Source organism: Sycon ciliatum, chromosome 1 (assembly GCF_964019385.1).
Source record: "Sycon ciliatum chromosome 1, ocSycCili1.1, whole genome shotgun sequence".
NCBI lineage: Eukaryota > Metazoa > Porifera > Calcarea > Leucosolenida > Sycettidae > Sycon > Sycon ciliatum.
This window is the reverse complement of record NC_088643.1, coordinates 68,465,234-68,483,144: the sequence shown is the minus strand read 5'-3', so window position 1 is coordinate 68,483,144 and position 17,911 is coordinate 68,465,234. Positions and strand designations below refer to the sequence as shown.

General features: G+C 47.5%; 2 protein-coding genes and 1 long non-coding RNA gene across 4 annotated transcripts in view; 1 reads left to right on the top strand and 2 right to left on the bottom strand.

Moving 5' to 3' along the window:
* On the bottom strand, positions 1–790 carry LOC135807077 (uncharacterized). Its single transcript, XR_010551440.1, has 2 exons — positions 620–790; positions 1–462 (listed from the first exon to the last, which is right to left on the bottom strand). It is a non-coding gene; the product is annotated as an uncharacterized LOC135807077 (long non-coding RNA).
* Positions 791–1,023: 233 nt separating this feature from the next.
* Positions 1,024–12,965, top strand: LOC135805093 (tubulin alpha-8 chain-like). The gene is made up of 5 exons (XM_065319086.1): positions 1,024–1,141; positions 1,240–1,465; positions 2,043–2,191; positions 11,148–11,828; positions 12,149–12,965. Exons 1-5 carry the CDS (start codon positions 1,139–1,141, stop codon positions 12,446–12,448), a joined length of 1,359 nt encoding a protein of 452 aa, XP_065175158.1. The 5' UTR covers positions 1,024–1,138; the 3' UTR covers positions 12,449–12,965.
* Positions 12,966–14,499: 1,534 nt separating this feature from the next.
* LOC135805090 (synaptonemal complex protein 2-like) overlaps positions 14,500–17,911 on the bottom strand; it is a 43,313-nt gene continuing 39,901 nt past the window's right edge. For both annotated transcript variants that reach the window (XM_065319083.1, XM_065319084.1), the window contains 4 exons: positions 17,475–17,533; positions 15,969–16,047; positions 15,407–15,472; positions 14,500–15,051 (listed from right to left, as the gene is read on the bottom strand). In XM_065319083.1, coding sequence (XP_065175155.1) covers positions 14,992–15,051; positions 15,407–15,472; positions 15,969–16,047; positions 17,475–17,533 — 264 coding nt within the window. In that variant the 3' untranslated portion in view covers positions 14,500–14,991. The remainder of the gene's footprint in view (positions 15,052–15,406; positions 15,473–15,968; positions 16,048–17,474; positions 17,534–17,911) is intronic.

The window sequence follows — 17,911 nt, the reverse complement described above, 5'->3', positions numbered from 1 at the left end:
CCAGATCCAAAAACAATCTTGATTCTCCGCATGAAATAGCTGAATAGTATGGTTTACAATGTAGTGGGTAGTAACAGGAGACATTGATAATACAGTCCTGAGATAGCTTCGGACTGTTGGCGTGGTTGGTGTCAAGAAAAAGAATGATCACGGAAGAGGCACTGACTAAGCTCAACATGTACATGTACAGGACATTGTATTGGCTGGGGTAATCATGGTAATCGTAGCACGCACATCATCATCAGCAGAGATACAGCAAATAGCAACAAGAGTATACAGCACATCTCCCAGTTCGGCACTCTTTCAGCTATTCTTGCGGAGCTCAACCAGATCGAGCATAACAGCATTGGAGACAAGAATCGAGGCATGGACCGAAACAGCCAAGAGCAATTCAATTTGTACATCAGCATCATTTAGCGCAGGATACTTCTCGCTGCTTTCCATACTGTGACTATGGCGGCGCTGCACGGCAAAGTACAAAGAGGAATAATGCAAGAAATAGGTCCTCTGGAAGGTGAAAACAATAAAGATTACCTTCTATCTAGACTAATTCGAGGTCGTAGAATACGAATATCACATTTTCAAGAAGGGGACCCGGACGGATCATATGGTTTCTCACCTTTCCCTTCCATCCGCATACGTATCTCAGTCAAAAATGAACGTAACAGCTCCATTCTTGCTGGTCCCAAACGAAGGCAAGCTCCAACAAGACGAACCGAAACTTACTCCAACTGTACAAGACTTCCTTCATTTCGAAAAACGGTTCCACATTTCTTTACACGACTTGACATTATGACCATCACACGATTTGTGCAGGTGTCGATTTGCACGCTTTTGGGCCAAGAAGTCACGTGGTCTGAAGTCCCAAACGAACCTTCCGATGCGGTCATGGTTGTTATGACATTGGAAAGTTTGTCTTTGCGACTGCGCGCGCGCCAGAATTTGAAATTTCTGTACGGGGACCATCGTCGCCGTTTTTGCACGCCACCACTCGTGTACCCGTAGCTAGCTAGCTGTACTTGTCAAGCCATCAACGAAAGTGAAAGAACCGATCTGAGTGGTTGCTGCTTCCCTCTCAAAAGTTTTCTTCGGATATTTCCTCTCGTTCTTCGGTGTCTGGTATTATTGAATATTCAAGATGGTGAGTCGGTAGACGATTGAGATGTGTAGAGCTTGCAGCCGGTTGTGCCCAACACTCCTCCCCTGTATTTTCTGTTCGTTTTATCCTCACGGCTGCAGCGTGAGGTTATATCTCTCCATGTCGGCCAAGCTGGCGTTCAAATGGGCAACTCCTGCTGGGAGTTGTATTGCTTGGAGCATGGCATCAAGCCAGATGGACAGTTTGATACCGACGCGTCCGCCCAGGGGCCAGGTGACACCAATTGCAAAACCTTTTTCTCTGAGACCAGCATGGGAAAGCAAGTGCCTCGTGCTGTTTTCGTCGATTTGGAACCCACTGTTCTGGGTACGTACGGCAGTATCTGATCATATGACACCATTGATGATGAGTGCTTCTGTATAATTCTTGTGTCTCTTGAGACGGAATCAAAAGGAACCTGGCATAGTTTGTCTCCAGGATTATTTCAATTTTTTGCAGGAATAATTTTGAACCATTGTTTCATTTGATGACTTTCCGCCAGACGAGTGCAATGCTAGTTTAGCCTTTAGACTTTACCGACATTTTTAATTGGTAGGCGACAGCATTGTGGTTATGAGTTGTTTGGAGAATCCGCAGCCCCAACTGCATCCTAGCTGACAACGCCACCAATTTGGAATCTTCGCGTCTGTAATGTGGTCCCCACGTTCGAGCCATATCATATGTGGCTTGCAAATTCTTTCAAACCCACAATACACCTGAAACACCTAGCTGATTTGAACAGATACGCGTACAAGCTATTGTCTGTTGGCAGGGAAATAGTACCGTCCAAGTTGCTTCAAGAAGTCTGACTGGATGCGGATTGCGGAACCCAGCTGCCATACCGATTGCGGAACGGGTCTTTCCCGTAAATACTCTCTACTGTTTCTGTTACTGTTTTGTGCAGACGAAGTACGTACTGGTCCGTACCGTCAGCTCTTCCACCCGGAGCAGATGATCTCCGGCCGTGAGGATGCAGCCAATAACTATGCACGTGGTCACTACACCGTGGGAAAGGAGCTCATCGACCAGGTGCTGGACCGCATCACCAAAGTTGTAAGTACTCGCGCCGTTCGCCTGCTTTGGATATGTGCGTTCATTAGGGAGTTCTCAACGGAGACTTACTTGTTAGCCACATGTACATGTAGTTTTGGACCTCTTAGTGGTAGCCTAAAGCGCTCACACCAAAATGTCTGATATGGGCAGCTAATCCTCCCAGCCAGAAGCACTTACAGCAAGCCATCACAAAGTAATTGGCCTGGAGGTCACATACTTGCCAACCATACCGGTTTTCCTGGTATACTACCGGAAAACTAGGGTAACTACCGGCATACCGGGAATTTTTGACTTTGATTGAAAAACTACCCGTATTGGCACTGACCTTGAGTGTTCAAAAAAAGGTTGTTTTGTGGTGTGACAAGGGCACATGCGGCTCTGCATTTCACAGAATCACACATGTATAGTCCGTGGGCCAAACCTGAAAAAAGGCCTCCTAGAAAAATCTCGTTCCGACTTTTGGGCACCGCAATTTTATTGGCCACGTCTACTCTAGATACCTTACTGACCAGGATTCCGGTTGTTGTCACTCCGACAACTTTCTGAAAGGTATCCAACGAGCGCCTTTTCCATGTTGTGAATTTCTCTCTCGGCGACCATTGTTTTGTATGCATTCATGCATGTACATGTAGACCTACATGTATGTAGGTAGGCGTAAGCATGGTAAGTGCATGCACTTCTGCATAGATCCATGCGCCGTGCAGTGCACGCATCGAGTGTAGCTTGCACTGTTTGCATCCAATGATCCATGCATCTCAGCTGTTCGATCCAGGTTTGAGGAACCAATCGCGTGACACCGACGCTGTACTGACAGGTCACCCAGTTTGTTGCAATTATTTTATTGTTGAGCCATCTCCACGTCCTTCCATTTCTGGATTGTTTCTTGCTTTCCGTTTCTCCATTATTCCAAAGGATGCTGTGTAGCTTTGACGTTGGTGTGCACTGGGCTACTGCCTGTACCTCTTGAGGAAATATTTCATTTGAAGTGAATCTTTGGAAGTCTGTGGGCAAGTAGCAATAAAGCGTCGTGATGAGGAGTTGGAGCCCTTCACCCAGATACTGATGTGGAAAATTGCGTGAAATAATTTGGAACAAATGAAGCTGTTGCTGTAGATAATTAAGCTGAGCGCAAGAAGCCTTGTGGAAATGATGTTTCGCCTGGAAATGGAGGCTTTCGCGTCGCCCCCGCACACGTTCTTCTCTAGCTGCTCCCGGCGTCGTAACGTTAGCTCCCAGCACGAAGAGCTGCACATTTGGGGAAAGGTGAAACGGCAGCAATCATACTGGCTACACGCAGTCCGATCAACAAGCAAATATGATTACATGCTTCTGCCAAGTTCTTACAAGCAGCAAATATGAGAAAAGACGAAATGACCAAGTTGCCATTGGCCGATCTCTCGTGTCATCATACGCAGTATAACTATTAGGCCCGAACAAAAAATTGGCTTGTTTCCGGTCGGCAACCCCTCAAAAAGGAGACTCGGTCGGCCGGTATGAAACTTTTCTTGGATACTTTTTTTGGTTCCTCAATCGTTGTGGTATTGATGGACAAAAGCACCTACACATGTACATTGTAAATATATCATGGCAAGGATCAATGTCAAAGTTGACTGACTCGCTGTTCTTTTACAGCATGTGGTGTACAGGTCCTCCCTCGTTAGTAGATAATCTCTGGGCCATCGAAAAAGTTATCTTATAACGAGACTTATCTTGTAACAGGACTTCCAGCTAAAAGTGAAATAGGCACTACTTCGTACTTACCTGGGCTGCCCTCGATACAACATAATTTATCGATGCTTCAACTCGTTATAAGATAATTGAAAATCTCCAAGTTACTCCAACATAACTCTTCTTAGGATGCAAAGGATCGTCCATATTCACGAATACATTGACATAATACGTTTCCTCTTTCTGCTTTATCCTACGTGTTTTGGCCTTGGTCCTGCATGGTCAAAATTATCTTATACTGAGGGTTTGGCACTCCAGGGACCTGGGCAAAGGGTCGTTATAACGGATTTTATGTACTAACGGATTATGTTGTAACCGGACCTGTAAACAGTTGTATAGACCACGTTTTGCCAGGGGATTTCAGATTTCTATTTACTAACGGGGGTTATGTAGTAACCGGACTCGTTATAATGAGGGAGGACCTGTATTCCTGTTTTCGTACATCCTGAGAAATCAAGCAAACAGTTCGAGTCCTTCCAGCTCCGTTATTCTAGCTCATATCGACCCCGCAGGTTTTCGAACCGACAGCTGAGAATCTCTGCTACCTTGTAGGTGTTTTGATTGTGGAATTCGGTTGAGATTTGACTGAGTTATGACTCATTGAGTGCGCTTGCACACATGGCATTGCCACCGTTTGTATACATTTGGGACCAAAAAAAGTATCAGAATTTGGGAAAAAGTGGCCCGGTCGGCCGACCGGAAACAAGGTCATTATTTGTTTTGGCCTTATCGCAATATGTACGAGAGCTTCAATGCTGGAACGGTGACGTGTACTGCAACAAGTGCCTCAGTATGGGCTTGACTACTTTGGGGATGAAATCATCTTCGTTAGGCCGATACGACTATTGAATCTGAGTGTGTCTATGCATTGTAACTGATTTGTAAGCACTTTCTTCGCCTTTTCATCAACTCGCCAGCCATCACGACGAGGGGAGGATATAGAGGAGGATTAAGCACTTACAATCGGCGATGCAACTCAGGCTACAGAGACAGATGACAATGTCACACTAGTCCAAAGTTGCACCGCCAGACCTGCTACTGCAGTACAGCCCCGAAGCACATTACTCTTGCCGCAATTGTTGCTTTGCACCATATGTTTCAAAGTTCAAAACTTTATACCAGTATCAATATGGTGAACCACCTTGGCCACGGTGCTGCATGCATACAGGTTTAGAGCTCAAAACTGTGTTGGCTGGATGCCAAGCCAATAATCAGCAAGCAACTGCAGCGTCTCTTCCCATGGGAGTCGTGATCGGCCATGATCTGTGCGAAGAAACATTGTTGGGAGAAGCCACAACCCTCTGTGCAAATGGCATCCTTGTGCAGCCATCTCAACGCGCACATGTTCACAACTCAGCAGTGTCTCCTGCAGCTGTGTCAGCCTTCATTCCATCAAGGCGAAAGCGCTCAACTGTTTGTACAATGTACCTACCAATGTCTTCCCAGTTTTTATCCTACTCTCGTGATCCGTTCCACCTGCTTTCCCTGCAACCAATTATGTGGACAGGATTCAGGGGCATTACATATTTTTATTACATTACATAGCTGGTCCCCCTTTTAGGGGATGCATGGCCGCATTCAATGTATGTGTAGGCTGGCTGGTCCATGTCTTTCATGGTCGTAACGGTGCATGCTGAACCAAGGTCGACATTTTTAGGGAGGTGCACGTGCCCCCATGACCTATGCCAGCTACGCGCCTTCATCCGCACACAATGTTCACCATCACTCTAAACTGCTTCATTTCAACTGCTTCATTTCATCTGGATGATGCCACACATTGGTGTTATGAAGGAGAAGGAGAATAGTTATTGTGTACGGTCTCATGCTATTGACAGACTGTATTGCACTCGTACATGTAGTGCATGTGCATGTACATGTATGGTGCAGTTTGCTCAGTTTTGAGTTTTTCAAGTTCAAATCATGTTTTTAGCCTTCCAGTGAGATCCACGAAGGAACCATTCTTTAACACACCCATCTGCATGCACACTACACAGCATTGAGTTGTGGGGATAGGAGTGGTTTGTCAATCGCTGTTTGCCAGGCTCGCAGTGAGTATTATTTTTAGTGGCAGCAGGGTGAGTGACCCTGGCCGCATCTTTATGTTGGCGTCAAGGTGAGTGACCCTGTCGCATCTTTTGAGAGCCGGGTGGACTGTGTGAGCCGCACTGGCAGGATGAGCCTGGTGAGCGAGATTGACTCCCCTCTTTATTCAGTTATTTAAACTGAAGAGATGTGATATTGAATGTTGGTTATTGTGATACCAAGAGGAAAGTGGAGATGTGCCTCAGCATGGTGCAGCACAGCAGAAAAGAAGCAGAGGGCATGGGAGGGTGGGCTTTGAAGAGAGTCACCAGTCAGCCATGCAAATCTGAGCAGGAAGCAAACTGTGAAGTGTCCGGCGCGGCGCATGCGCCTTCTGTGTTAACTAATTTTTGCGCGCTCGCACAAATTCATTTAACACACCATTCAGGGCCGTAGAGTGCACCGTAGCCGATCGAGCCAGAGGCATAGGTCTCGATGGAGATATCGTCTGCCGCTGTTACATGGGATTGCAGCAGGAGGGCTTTGCCATTCCACCCCTCCAGCAAGTGTGACCACCACAGCAGGTCCAATTGGCAACCATACGACAGGCGGACATGATGGTACAGCTTGGTGGTATGCATCAGAGCGTCGTACAGGCGGCGCATGAACGTTCGTCCTGGGATGATCACGCGACTCGCAAAGTTGAGTTTGCCTAGTAACTGTTCTAGCTCCTTGCATGTCGGGGATCGGCGGGTTCGGAGGGAGCCAAGCGTAGAGCGCAAGTCAGCCAGCTTGTCATCAGGAAGGCGAGCAATCATTTGGACAGAGTCCAGCTCAATGCCGAGAAACGTGAGGACATTTGTAGGCCCTTCTGTTTTCTCTTCTGCAATAGGAACCCCGAGGTACTTGAAAACAGCCAGGATAACCTCAAGACGTTGGCGGCATAGAGGGGAATTGGCAGGCCCACACAGCCAAAAATCGTCCAGCAGATGCAATAAATGTGGGATGGAAAACAGCTCGTGGCAAATGCTGCAAAGGGCATCAGCAACACAGTTGAACAAATAAGGGGCTGACCGCAGGCCAACGGGCAGGACCTTGTCAAAATAGAATTGATCACGCCACTGAAAACCTAGCAGATAATAACAGGCTGGGTCCACGGGTACAAGGCGAAATGCATTACTGGACCATGCATGCATAAGAGGTCTATGGCGTCGTCCACCGTGATGTACTGAAGAGAGAATGTGTCTTTGTCTATGCTGTCATTCACGGACTGGCCATTGGGATAAGACAAATGGTGGATCAGACGGAGTTTCCCGTTTTTCTTGGGGACAACGCCGAGGGGTGAGGAAACAAAAACATCAAAGGGTGGGACAGAAAATGGGCCGGCAGATTCGCCGGCGCGAATACGATCAGCAATGTGGTCGTCAACAAAGGAAGGTTGTTCACGTGCAGAAGAAAGATTATCAGCGAACAGGGAATGCATAGTGCCAGAGTGTCCAACATTAAAGCCATGGTCCAGCCCGTGCAAAACAAACTCAGCAAGATTTTGGTCAGATATGCGTGGCAGTAATGTGTGAAAGCGAACAGTGTTCAGGGGAGTGGAAGTCGGCTTACTTTTTCTCAGTGGGCTTAGACGTCTTCTCGTGGCTATCTGCAGGGCGCTGCCACCTGAAGTGGGTGGTGCTGGTGCAGGATGTGGTGGCATGTCCTTTGTCTCCACATGAGCTGCAGGCGTGGAGACAGTCGCATGGTGTGCGGGAGCATGGCCTGCCGCGGTTGAAGTTAAAACAGACCTGGCGGGTGCTGCCCGCCACGGATGGAAAGGCGCGGACAGCGGTCGCGGCTGTGCTGGAGCGTGCATTTGGTGCACGACGGACGGGGTGAGCGGAGTAGGTGAATACTCCACAGCGTCTGGTTGATCACGTCCCAGCGCAGTGCCATGCTGGCGGTGTGTTGGCGAAATGCTCGATCATAGTTCAGCACAGCAGACGTCGTGGACTGTTGGTTCGCAGTACAAAGTATGTGCTGATAGCAGACAAGCTCATGAGCTCGGTCAGGACGAGCACGAACGATGATGCCCATGTAGATTGTCCAGGCCTCCAGCCAAGCCGAGAAGTCGTTGATTGCGCGCTTGTGCTTTGCGCTGAGGTTGAGCGAGAGCTGAGCCGTGTCGCCGCCAGCTGTAACCAGTTGTATTGGCTCCTGTCCCTGGGAGCTGAAGTTTTCCGGCAAGAGCTCCTCAAGTTCCACAAACTCTCCGCGCTGGATTTTTTCAATCGCGCGACGTGGCGGTGTGGGTAGAACCGAGGGCTCGGAGAGAACTGGAGGTCCTGGCAAGGTCGGTGGTTCCGACAGAACTGGAAGTTCCGGGCAGGATAGGTCCGGAGCTTGACGCTCCGAGCGTGGGAGCGATCTTTCAGGTGCGGAGCGCGAGCGTGGGAGAGATCGGCTTCCAGACTCAGCACTGTTCTCCAGGCGTTCCACACGCTCGAGGAGAGGGTGGAGGGCGTTCATCACGGCCGAGGAAATGATGTCCGGGGAGAGCAATGAGGGCTCGTCCTGCATAGAAGCTTCGGTGCCCGGAGCGGGGTGAGAACTAGCTGCTGACGGTGTGTCGGAGGTATCAGGCGCGATGGCGCGCATGCCGTCAGTCCGCGCGTATGGCAACTTCTTTGGATCGGTCGTCTCTGACCCAGAGCGACCTCCTTCCCTGCAAATCCCCCAAGGCCCCCGACAGCTCACCAGTTTCGCAAATTTCACCCCTGTCACTACCACTGAAGTCTGCAAGCTCCTCAAGAAGATCTCCCCTTTCAAATCCACCGGATCCGACGAACTCCCACCCCTTCCTCTGAAGATCTGTGCAGAAGAACTAGCCGGTCCCCTCTGTCTCATTTTCAACGAATCACTCTCCCTCGGTTCCTTTCCAGACATATATAAAGTAGCGTCTGTATTCCCCCTCTTCAAGAAAGGCAATCCAGAATGTCCCTCTACCTATCGCCCCATATCTCTACTCCCCATCGTATCCAAGCTTCTAGAAAAGATCGTCCTTCATCAACTGCAGCGCTATATCAACACCCACCCAGAGCTCAACATTCTTCCTCCCCAACAGTTCGCCTACCGCTCTGATCATTCCACAGAGGATGCACTTTCACTGGCTATATCAAAGTGGCAACAACGCTTGGATGACGGTCAGAACACCGGAGTGTTATTCTTGGACATGAGCAAGGCGTTCGACCGGGTCAAGCACCAGCCACTCATCAACGAGCTCTACTCCTGCGGTATTTGTGGCACAGCACTGTCTTGGTTCGCCTCCTATCTAAGCGCTCGTCGACAGACAGTGACGAACCCCTCCACAAAAACATCCGGCGACTCCGTGACCTGTAGTCGAGGGGTACCTCAAGGCTCTGTCCTGGGCCCCGTTCTTTTCACAATCTACACAAGACACGTAACAGACGTCACACCAACTCACACATCTAACATACTCTACGCCGACGATATAGGACTCTACACATCGAGCAGCTGCATCAACACGATACAGGACCGACTATCAGAGAGCTTCGATGCGGTTAAATCACACCTCACGGAACTGGGCCTCCTACTGAACCCCGACAAAACTCAACTTTTAATCGTCCGCCGGAAGACAACCCCATTTCCACCTACCTTCACTGTCATCTGTGGTAACTTCCCAGTATCCCCTTCCCAGTGTGTCCGTTACCTTGGAGTGCTAGTCGACCAGCACCTTGCCTTCAAGGAGCAGGTCGGGAAAGTTGTTGCTGACGTCAACCGTAAGCTGGCCGCATTCCGCAGAATACGACATCACATCACCACCCAGGCACAACGTTCCTTTTACCTAAGCATTATCCAATCCACCATGGAGTACGCCAGCAACTGCTACGTTCACACGATATCAGCAACCCTATACAACACACTCATTCGATGCTTCAAACGTAGCCTCAGGATAACATTCGGCTACCCACCATGCCACCCAACCGCCACCATTTGTCAACGCCACAAAATTATTCCTGTCGCCATCCGTTATAACCTAAAGATATTTTGCCTTGTCTATAAATGTGTGCATGGCCGCCGCAGCCCTCTACTTGCCGAGCTTTTTGTACTTAGATCAAATAGCAACCATACCAATGCCTTGACCAGGGGACAGTCCGCCCTGGCTTTAGCCCTGCCTAATGCTTCGTCACGGTACGGTTTCTATGCTTTGCCTTACCTGGCTGCTGACAGGTGGAATTCGCTTCCAGCAGCATGCCGCCAGGCAGCCTCCTTTGCAATGTTCAACAGTACTCTTCGCAGCCTCTTTTGCAACACATAATGGCACAGCATGCAGCCACCGTTTTCTTTTTTCTTTTCTCTATTTCACGCACTTACGGCTTTCTTCATTCAGCTCTATTTCACGCACTTACCTAGGGTACCCTGTAAAAAGACTCACAGTCTGTGGGGATTGCCCTAGTAAAATAATAAATACTACTACTACTACTACTACTTATTTTTGCGCGCTCGCAAAAATTCATGTTTACACATGACCCTCCAGAAAAGTTATATTGCCAAAACCATTATAATTAGCCAGAAAGTCCATTTTAGGTTCCGGTAACCATAGCAACCAGCGCTGAATTTAGTTTTACTCCCAGTGCAACCCTTGGGACAAAATCAGGAATGACAACAAGTGGTTTTTCAATGTATGCCAGCCCATCTATCGACTGGGTAAAATTTTTTGCGGTGCCCTCTTCCTCGGAACGAAAATTCACATTTTTGCCACTTGGCCCCCAGACTAGTAGAGGCAACCTGACAATGAAGAGACTCAGGTTTGGGTACCCCAATCAGCAAAGGGTTAGCAATGAATAAAAAGAAAGATAGAAATTGCCAAGAAATTGCGCAAAATACATGTATGCAAAAATACTCAAAAATTGCCCAAAAAAGAGAAAATGGCCGAAATTGGCGAAAACCAGCAAAATAAGGGAAATGAGAGAAAATTAAGGGAAACTGGGTGTATGACTACGGGATTTGCTTTGGCTGGGTTGGCAAGTATGAGGTCAACGTGTTTTCTTTATGCACCACCTGGCAATCTAAGGCTGAGAACACTGTCCTACGTCCTGTCATGGACGCATGAATGCCTCCCAACCGAGGGATGTGCTGCACCTTTGTGATTTTTTGATGTGGTTGAAACGTAACTTTTTCCTTCTCGAAATGCTTGTAGGTCGACCAGTGCGATGGCCTTCAGGGATTCCTCATTTGCCACTCGTTTGGTGGTGGTACCGGATCCGGTTTTGCATCGCTGCTCATGGAGCGCCTGTCAGTTGACTATGGTAAGAAAACTAAGCTGCAGGTGGCCATCTACCCAGCACCGCAGGTCTCCACGGCTGTCGTTGAGCCATACAATGCCGTCCTGACCACTCACACCACCCTGGAGCATGCTGACTGCTGTTTCTTGATGGACAACGAGGCAATCTATGAGCTTTGCCAGCGTAACTTGGGTGTCCAGCGTCCATCCTACATCAACCTGAACCGCATCATCAGCCAGACCATGTCCTCCATCACTGCCTCCCTTCGCTTTGCTGGCTCTCTCAACGTTGACCTGAACGAGTTTCAGACCAACCTTGTCCCCTACCCAAGAATTCACTTCCCCGTCATCACCTACGCTCCCATCATCTCAGCGGAGAAGGCATATCACGAGACACTCAGCGTGTCCGAGATCACTAACGCCTGCTTTGAACCAACCAGCCAGATGGTCAAGTGTGACCCTCGTCACGGAAAGTACATGGCATGCTGCCTTCTCTACCGTGGTGATGTGGTGGCTAAGGATGTTAGTGCCTCCATCGACTCCATCAAGCAAAGGAGAACCGTGCAGTTCGTGGACTGGTGCCCGACTGGTTTCAAGGTATTAAATAAATGTCTCCTGTGCACTTCTTGATGTATCTTCATTTTGTGGAATACAATGCTCTCACTGCTCTGGAGTAATCCAGAATCCTTTTTTTCTGAGTGCATGTAACTTGCTACCCATGTTGGTTTTAAAGCCCTGCCCCATTTGGAGCCAAAATGTAACACTTCGGTTAGTGTGGTAGTAGAGTGTGTGTGTTCTCTTGCCTTGATCTTGCCATGCGTGTATTTTGGTGCTGTACTTTGAAACTCTGCATGCTTTATAATTGGTGCAAGGGAAACTGATTATGTGCATGCGTGCTCCTGTTTTGTCGTCTTCAGGTTGGCATTAGCGGTAATGCTCCAGTTGCTGTGCCCGGCGGCGACTTTGCCAAGGTTGAGCGTGCCGTGTGCATGCTTGCCAACACCACGGCCATCGCTGAAGCATGGGCACGTCTGGACCACAAGTTTGATCTGATGTACGGCAAGAGAGCGTTTGTTCACTGGTACGTCGGAGAGGGTATGGAAGAGGGTGAGTTCTCCGAGGCGAGAGAGGACCTGGCTGCTCTTGAGAAGGATTATGAAGAGGTTGCAATGGACACTGCTGACCCAGAAGACTCCTTCTCTCAGAGTGAGTACTAAACGACTTGTGGGAATTCCCCATCTGGACTTTTACTTGCCATACCAGCACTTAGGAAATAATTGTCTTTGTCTAGTAGCTGCCCCATACAAAACATTTTGCATGCCTTTGTCATATTCATTTACGGCGTAACGCCTATACCATGTTCTCTCTCATATGAACTGACCATTGCCATACTTATAACACAGCCTTGCATGTTGAGCGTTGATTTTGACTCGTATGCACGGGTATCCAGACTTGACTTGATATCTGCACTGTCATGGCTGGCATTCTGGATAGCTGTGCCCTGACTTGTTTTATGTTGAGTGCCTTCACCCTGGCTCAATGCTACTCTTTCTATAATTGCTATGTTTTCCTAGTCTGCTCTGCACGGTAGGGCGGACGAAAGTCGTCCTATTCCACGATGTTTGACATTTTTTGGCCATGTACCATATATGGGCTTTCATTTGCGCATCTGCCCGTGTGTGCCGTGGCTTCGGCCTTGGAGATGATTTCATGCTATCAGCATTTCCATGACAATCTCGTGTCCATTGCCTGTGTGCGCATGCCTGGACGTACATGTACTTGCGACATTACGAGACTGTTTCACTCCTCAAAAGTGTATCAGTCTGCATGGCGGGTCCCAAGCGGTAAAATCTGAGAAAACATGAAGACTATTGTGAACCGTGTGTCGCTGTCGCAGCTAGTCGCATGTCGCGTCGCAAGAAGTTGTATTGTGAATCGGCCTTTAACCAGAGTGTGCAGCTCCGAGAGAAACATCCCACAAGTTTTTTTTCAGTTCATAGTGACTCGCTCTTGCTTTATCTCACACGTTTTGCTGCTTATCGTACCAAAGGTGAGAATGAGCTTAAATTTCCCCCTAGCACCTTAGTGATGTGGCGATTTAGAACTGATAGATGCGGAGCTGCACGCTCTGGTTTACGAACTCCTGCTTGGCATAAATCCTGGTACATAGTTTTGAGAAACTAACTTGTTGGCGGATTGGCCCAAAAGGACACTTAGAGTCGCACGTCCATGAACTTTGCTGCCAAGGGGTTAGCCGGAGATGTTCTTATTTTTCAGCAATGTGGCTGCATTCTTATAGCACGCTCTTGGCAACAATGCTTACTGGATCACATGTATCCCAACAGCTGCCAGAAAAGTTGAGAAAACCAACGTCACCCCTGTTCTTCACGTTAATCTGTGGCGTTCTTAGCATTTCAGGCTGAACATTCTTGGGCTCCATGTTCTTCAGCTTGCAACTCTACTGTAGTATGCTGCACATGCAGACAACTTAGTGACAATTACACTCGGACGTCTCTTATCGGGGCACTGCCAGCATCTCAGAATAACTCATCTACCATGTATGTATCACTTTTTGAAGAAGTTTATTCGGAACGCATTGCACATGTTCAGGATACAAAAGGAACCTATTGGTAAAAATGTGTGGATTACATAGGTTGGCAGTGAAAAATAAGCACTTCTGAATACGGAAAAAGTTCAAAAACCCCATATTCGAAGCATTTGTGCTATAGGAACTCAAGCTAAAGGTGCCCGGTAGAGAGACGTGCCCGTATCTGAGGCGTCCGGATAAGAGGCGTTTGAGTGTACTGAAAGTTGCTTGATCCATGTGATGCGCACACACTTTCCCTGTTTCATGCACCCAAAACTTATAATATCCACGAAAGATTGGCCGAAATCCTAGAAATTTGTCTCAGCAGTGCCACTGCTTGACTGCCAATACACTCATACCAAAGATACAGGCACCCTTTTGGGCGAGTTCCAGTGGAAATACTGTAGTTGTCCTTTGTCGCTTTTTGTGGAAATAGTGACTTTGTATGCCATATCTCTGGCCTTTCTCGATCATAACGTATGTGATTTATTCAGAGGGTTGGGCGGTGCTTGGTCCCGGACCGCCCCGGTATTAAAGGTATGAGTGTGCCAGTCATTGTGGGTACACAGTTACACTTTGCAGCTGGTTGGTGAAAATAGATGCATGTGTGTGTGTGTGGGGGGGGGGGGGGTGGGCATGCTTTCAAGCACATTGCCAGTGTGGGTGACAGCAGAGCTTGACTTCAATATGTTGACTAAATTCAGTGCTTGGAGTATCGAAAGGATTACAGAGTGCATGGGCAACTGAATGCAATATGAGTAGAGTTATAAGTGTCATGCCATCAAATTCTTTTAAACTCAGGAAAGAGAGAGCAAAATAAATCAAACTGCTTTCTTGGACATGTCTGTAAACTTGGTATGGTATTGCATTGCATGGATATGCCTTTTTAAAGTACTCAAGTGGACTATGTTATGGAAATAAATATGCCGCCCAATAAAAAGGCAACAGTGTCTTCCCGGAATTGGCTTGATAATTTGCTTCCATTCCGTGAAAATATGTCAACATGCCAACTGCTATCATACCAAGAGCCAGGGCTAAACAGAGAAAAGATAAGTCGTTGAATGGATTACTAGTTTGGCCGTGTTGGCTTTCGTGCTGTGTGTGCTGGAATACCTTGGAAAGAGCTCGATGCTGTGGGGTTACATCTTGTACTCTTGTACTGTGTTAATTTTTTCACACGTTCATTATTGTGGCCCGGAGGGACTTGCGAATACGATCCACTTGCATCTTTGTCTGCAGGAAAACGGAAAGATTTTTGACTCGATTACCGTGAGCAAACTAGAAAGTGATATGAAGCTGCAAGAAGCACCCCAAGTCCCCAACTATAAATCCTGAACTATACAGTAACATGAAAAATGCATACCTGGTAAGATTTGTGTGCGTACTTGAAGTACATGCAATGGTACTTGCAATTCTCTCTTCCAGAGTCTTCTCCAAGGTAGTTGCAAGCAACCCGGGCCAGATGCTAGTTTGTGCGTGTACATGCATGTGCGGGCGGACACGGATTGCACTGAGGTAAAATCGTGAAACCAAGTGCTGTCACTTTGAAGATTAACATTCTAATAGTTATTCCCGGGTATTTGCTTACAATTTGCTGTTGCATTTTCTCTTGCTCGTGGCGACTTTTACTGAGAAGTGACCGCTGCAGAGATACCTGCAATACATGGAAATATAGAATTGAAACATCGCAGTGATCAATCCCCGCCATGTAGTGCATACTGCCTTGTCTTCAAACTAGAGATATAAAGCATGCGTAGTTGGGGTTGTGTGCAATGTTTGATCATGATAGCATTAGCTATCACACGTACCCAATGTTCAGAAGTCAAGCACACCGGCATACGAGACAGTGCGTAGCCGTACTGGTAACTGCTGGAAGAGTGTACTTGAAGCACATGTATTTCGCTCACGTCCCATTCCGCCTTCCAAATGCAAGTGAGAGCAGTGGCATACCCCAGGGTGCAGTCAACGTGGTTCTCATCCATCATCGCCTATCTGAACTGTGTACGGCTTGGTATCCACCTACAGCGGTTTCGCACTGGTTGGCAACAAATAGACCGAGTTAATTGGTTCCTGGGCCTATGAACCTGTCGGCCTATGTCCCTGGAATAATTCCGACAAACTAAAGGAAATGGGCCAATAGTGATGCTCACCTTACGCTCCCTGTGCCTTGAAGCCATCTTGTCCATGTTGGTAACATAAGCCACTAGCTTACTCTTGAGAGCTGACAGGCTGCAGAGTATTACAACAAAATACTATTTTAATATGATCAAGTGCGCAAGCAGGCTGTCGGGGTGGGGCAGAACGCTTTCCGACGTCAATTGTTGCAGTCCACCATCCGAATCATTCACTTTTGGACTCTGTCGTGAAAGAAAGTGAGGTTCCTCCACACTTTCCGATCGTCGAATCCCCATTGGCTGCGTACCTCGTGCCCTTTGAAGCTGTGATTTCATCCACTTACTTCTCAAGTACTGAAGTACCAGTGCCAGGCCAGATATACATGTACAGTCTTCTCGCGATAAGTCACACACTTTTAAGTCGCGCACTCGCGATAAGTCACGCACTTTTTCATCCAGGACACCCATCTCAAGAATTTTTTTTATTTTTCGGGATTTCGTGGATTTCGCGAATGATGTGGTTTTCAATGATGGAGCTTGAATACTGTAAAGGTAAGAATATAATTATTATGTGAATATTGTATGAGAGCCTTCTCCCTCAGGATCACCCACGACAATCCAAGTTTGTCAGTCACAAACTTCTCCCTTCGAAGCAAAATATACTTCACTAGCCGCTCCTCAATTTTCCCGAACTGGGAACTTCTGTTGCGGACTCCCTGTGGACCAGACGGATTAGCATCGGTGAGTTTGCCAGCTTCAGCATCCCTCAGCCAGCCGCGGAACATCGCCTCCGGAACATTGTTCAACTTCGCAAATTTTCGAGCGGACGTTTTTCCACTCTCACGATAGAGACGAACCAAACGCAGTCGATCAGCCACTGTTCGCTGTTCTTTCGTTTTCTTATGAGAAGGCATCGTCAAGCAAAGGGAAACGAAGGGTTTACACGACGGAAACAGAAGTGCGTCTTGTCAAATCCCTACCAAAACGGCAAAAGTAACGGAACGTCGTTACCCTTGTCTTTCTCGACCATGCCTTCATATCGATCATGGCTTCACGCTGTGGTACATGGTAGATCTACGTCTCGTGTACAGCAGTGTACAGTCAGTGTAGACTACAGACAGTGTACCGTGCGCATGCAGCTCAGTGCTTGTACGCGTGTTCAGCACACATGTCACATTATGCAGAAGAAAAAATGACGGCTGTACATATGCATGACGTGGTGCATAATGTAAGTCGCGCACTCGCGGTAAGTCGCGCATTTTCTATTCCAGGACACTGTGCATGACTTATCGCGAGTAGATCTAGACTGTACAGGTTCTATTCACAACCAAGATGCACAAATAATGCACATTGTGATTAGCTGGCATCACAATGTCAGAATGCTTGGCCATATTAAAGAACCAAGTACAAGCTTGGCACTCAGGAGAAACAAAATTTTTTCATTCGGATACCGGTAGTTTATTAATTTTATGTTATTCATCTTCAATGATTAACTTCTGCTGAAACTAAAGGTGTTTATCATCCCGTCTCCCACAAGCGTACCTTTCGCCCTGAGATTGCCTGGTATTCTGCAAAGATGCAATCGATTCCTTCATCATCGCCTGCAGTATCAGACACAGCAATCAATGGACATGCACGTAACACAGATGTAGTGGATGGTACATGCACCGCAAACCTCATACTCATAGATCTGTCAAGGTAATTTTCTAAATTTCAAATGACTGCTGGCTTTCTGGTCCTAGGTGATAATTTACGTGCCTCACACTCACAGTTCATCATCGAGTGCTACAGCCAGTATTTCCTTCCAGTATTGATGTAATGAACAGAAAATTCTGCGAACGAATAATCTGTCGATTACCAATTCAACGAAAGAATATTCGATTCTCCCCATATACAAGATACGCACTACATAAAAATCAGTGTGTGTCTTGCCAAACTGTGGCGCTTGTGTACACATCCTGAAAGAGGTTATTGTTCTT